Below are 3,775 nucleotides of genomic sequence, written 5' to 3' on the forward strand. Positions count from 1 at the left end.
TATTGAACTAAATGAATAGTTTGTAGACTGTAAAATACTTGGTGTTTGGTAGTTAAAATTGAACCAGGAATGAAGGTGTGTAATATTGAACTAAATGAATAGTTTGTAGACTGTAAAATACTTGGTGTTTGGTAATTAAAATTGAACCAGGAATGAAGGTGTGTAATATTGAACTAAATGAAAAGTTTGTAGGATGTGAACTACATGGTGTATGGTAATTAAAATTGAACCAGGAATGAAGGTGTGTAATATTGAACTAAATGAAAAGTTTGTAGGATGTGAACTACATGGTGTTTGGTAATTAAAATTGAACCAGGAATGAAGGTGTGTAATATTGAACTAAATGAAGAGTTTGTAGACTGTAACATACTTGGTGTTTGGTAATTAATTGGTTTATAATTAACAAAATAGAATAATAAAAAGTACTTAATTTCATTGCTTTATTTTGGTAATTATCATTAATTTTTGTGAATTCTTAATCATTTCAGTATACCAAGAAAACATGTAATAAAGTTAAAGAATTTTTTCTTTAAACAAGAGTTAATGCAACATCTGATATTTCTTTCTAAAAATAAGAGATAAATTAAGGTGAGTTTTTTTTCAGATATGGTGTGCTTCAGGTGTTAACCTGACAGGAGGAAGAACAGCAGATGGAGGTTCAGTTGTTGGTGCCAGCATCTTTTACTCTTCTCCATCTGAAAAGGTGGACCTACCAAAAGCAGATACCACTCTCACAGAAGTGGACAAACTGGATAAGGAGCTAAAGGCAGTTGTTTTCATGAATAATTTTTTATAGCTGTCAATTAATTCTGTTAAACAGTCGTTTACCTGTTTATTAACACTTGTTCACGATATATTTATAGTAGCCTTGCACAGTACGTTGATTCTCTGTAGACATGAACCTTAGTGACACAAGAATACCATGTATTTAAATCATTTAAAAAGTCTTTGTTTGCTTGTGTATGTTTCAGGAATGTGAGAAAGACCGTCGTGAAAGTGAAGAATTGGAACAGAACCTCACGTCGCTAGTTTGGATATGTACTTCTACACACTCGAGTAGTAAGGTGACTGTGATTGATGCAAACAATCCAGCTGATATCCTGGATTCTTTCCACGTTTGTTCTTCTCATCTTCTGTGTATAGCAAGTGTTCCTGGTACACACATTATTTTTGACATCAGTAATATATTTCTGATTTAGTGTTGTGATATTTGTATTTTCAACGTACAAACTGTACCTTTATTCCCATTTCTAGTAACACAGACCTAGAACCAAGTTTGTTTTCACTGACACGTTTCTCCAATACCTCGTATTGTCCTAGTCAATAAGATGTATAAGTAAGTTATGAAACAAATTTGCAATATTATTATAAAGCTATCAGTTCACTTGTGTCTCAAGTTTTTTAGTGCTAACAGTATCTCATGCAGTGTGACATCTTGGATGTGAAGTTTTGGCTACATCTAACACCATGATTTTTTTTTTGTATACAACATACTAACTTTTACTAAGAGCTTATCAACTTTTATAAAGATACATTAACTAAATTCAGAATTTTTATAGCTTCACAGAAGTAAGGCCATTCACACTGCGTTAAACACAATCTTGATTTCACGTGTTAAGTTAATTTGATGTCATGTTATAACACTTTCAGTAGAACCATCTAATTCTGATCTTAACACTACTGTCACTTTGATTATGTGCTGGTTTTCATCTCGACACTGCTGTCACTTTGATCACGTGCTGGTTTTCATCTCGACACTGCTGTCACTTTGATCATGTGCTGGTTTTCATCTCAACACTACTGTCACTTTGATCACCTGCTGGTTCTCATCTCAACATTGCTGTCACTTTGATCACGTGCAGGTTTTCATCTCAACACTACTGTAACTTTGATCACGTGCTGGTTTTCATCTCAACACTACTGTCACTTTGATCACGTGCTGGTTTTCATCTTGACACTACTGTCACTTTGATCACATGTTGGTTCTCATTTCAAGACTACTGTCACTTTGATCATGTGCTGGTTTCATCTCAACACTGCTGTCACTTTGATCACGTGCTGGTTTTCATCTCGACACTGCTGTCACTTTGATCACATGCTGGTACAGACTAATGTTTTATGGAACATCACTAAGAGCCTGTAACTTTGGAATAATTTCAAGTCAAAAGATGAAGTTTGAGTCATATTGAAAGACGTATATTTTATACATGGTGATAGTATTTTAATATTAATACCACTTTGTGATTTAGGGTTGTAAGATATCTAGAAGCAAAATATAAGATTAAGAACAACATGATAATATTTTTTTATTGTTTTCATGTAGGGGCCAAAGAAACTGATTATCCTGTAGATGACGAGTTTAATAAACTAGGACAAGAAAAAAATGATGCGGAAGATATAAAAGGAGAGGATTCTCCTGAAATTCTGAATGACAAAGGAGATGAAGTAATGAATAATGGAACTGGTAAAATTGGCAACATTACATTTATCAGCTGTGCCACAGGAACAGCTGTCAATAACAACAACGACAATTCACAGTTTTCTCCTAAAGGTGTGTCTAAATTTTCATGTTTTGAAGTCTGTCAACATGCTCTTTTAGTGAAGGGATAAAACTACTACATTTAACATAAAGATTAGCTCTGTTTTACAATTAAACAAAACTTCAAAATTGTATTTACAGCCTTGTAACATAAATATTAGCTCTGTTGACCAATGTATCAGTATTTACAGTTAATCAGAACATTAAACATTGTACCTACAGCATTGTAACATAAACAATAGATCTGTTGACCAATGTATCAGTATTTACAGTTAATCAGAACATTAAACATTGTACCTACAGCATTGTAACATAAACATTAGCTATGTTGACCAATGTATCAGTATTTACAGTTAATCAGAACGTTAAACATTGTACCTACAGCATTGTAACATAAACATTAGCTATGTTGACCAATGTATCAGTACTTACAGTTAACCAGAACATTAAACATTGTATTTACAGCCTTGTAACATAAATATTAGTTCTGTTGACCAATGTATCAGTATTTACAGTTAATCGGAACGTTAAACATTGCACCTACAGCATTGTAACATAAACATTAGCTCTGTTGACCAATGTATCAGTATTTACAGTTAATCAGAATGTTAAACATTGTATTCACAGTTAATCAGTAAAAGCTATAACTTTCCAGGCCTTAAATCTGTTATATTTGTAAATTTTAGTTATTACTATAAAATTGTTGTGCCTGTGAATGTACACATAGTAACTTCAATAATGAAACTAATTATTAACTACATACATTTTTATTTTTGAAAACAGTTACTTTTATTGTTGATGAAACATTTGGGGATTTATTAATGACTGTTTAAGTTACATCCAAAGTTGCAGCTGTATGAACTTGGATGTTGGAATATTGTAGGTTTTTTTTTTATGAATGAAGTACCTTAACTTCTTAACAAAGAAGTTAATTGACGTATGTAGTTTTAAAGTCAATCTACATTGGCCCGGCATGGCCAGGTGGTTAAGGCACTCGACTCGCAATCTGAGGGTCGCGAGTTCAAATCCCCATCACACCAAACATGCTCGCCCTTTCAGCTGTGGGGGCGTTATAATGTGATGGTCAATCCCACTATTCGTTGGTAAAAGAGTAGCCCAAGAGTTGGCGGTGGGTGGTGATGACTAGCTGCCTTCACTCTAGTCTTACACTGCTAAATTAGGGACGGCAAATGCAGATAGCCCTCGTGTAGCTTTGCGCGAAATTCAAAAACAAAC

The 3,775-nt window shown here is 33.7% G+C and overlaps 1 protein-coding gene across 1 annotated transcript; it reads left to right on the forward strand.

Annotated features, from left to right (window-relative positions):
* Positions 1-50: 50 nt before the first annotated feature.
* LOC106477725 (C-Jun-amino-terminal kinase-interacting protein 4-like) lies at positions 51-2,610 on the forward strand. The gene is made up of 4 exons (XM_022381203.1): positions 51-75; positions 605-766; positions 972-1,155; positions 2,324-2,610. The coding sequence occupies exons 1-4, from the start codon at positions 70-72 to the stop codon at positions 2,608-2,610; spliced, it is 639 nt and encodes a 212-aa protein (XP_022236911.1). The 5' UTR covers positions 51-69.
* Positions 2,611-3,775: the final 1,165 nt, after the last annotated feature.

The sequence above is a fragment of the Limulus polyphemus genome, unplaced genomic scaffold, assembly GCF_000517525.1.
Source record: "Limulus polyphemus unplaced genomic scaffold, Limulus_polyphemus-2.1.2 Scaffold77346, whole genome shotgun sequence".
Classification (NCBI taxonomy): domain Eukaryota; kingdom Metazoa; phylum Arthropoda; class Merostomata; order Xiphosura; family Limulidae; genus Limulus; species Limulus polyphemus.

Bases quoted from the DNA above. Each gene is read 5' to 3' on its own strand.
- LOC106477725 (XM_022381203.1), top strand. The intron at 767-971 runs GCAGTTGTTTTC...TGTATGTTTCAG, and splicing joins AACTGGATAAGGAGCTAAAG to GAATGTGAGAAAGACCGTCG. The intron at 1,156-2,323 runs GTACACACATTA...GTTTTCATGTAG, and splicing joins GTGTATAGCAAGTGTTCCTG to GGGCCAAAGAAACTGATTAT.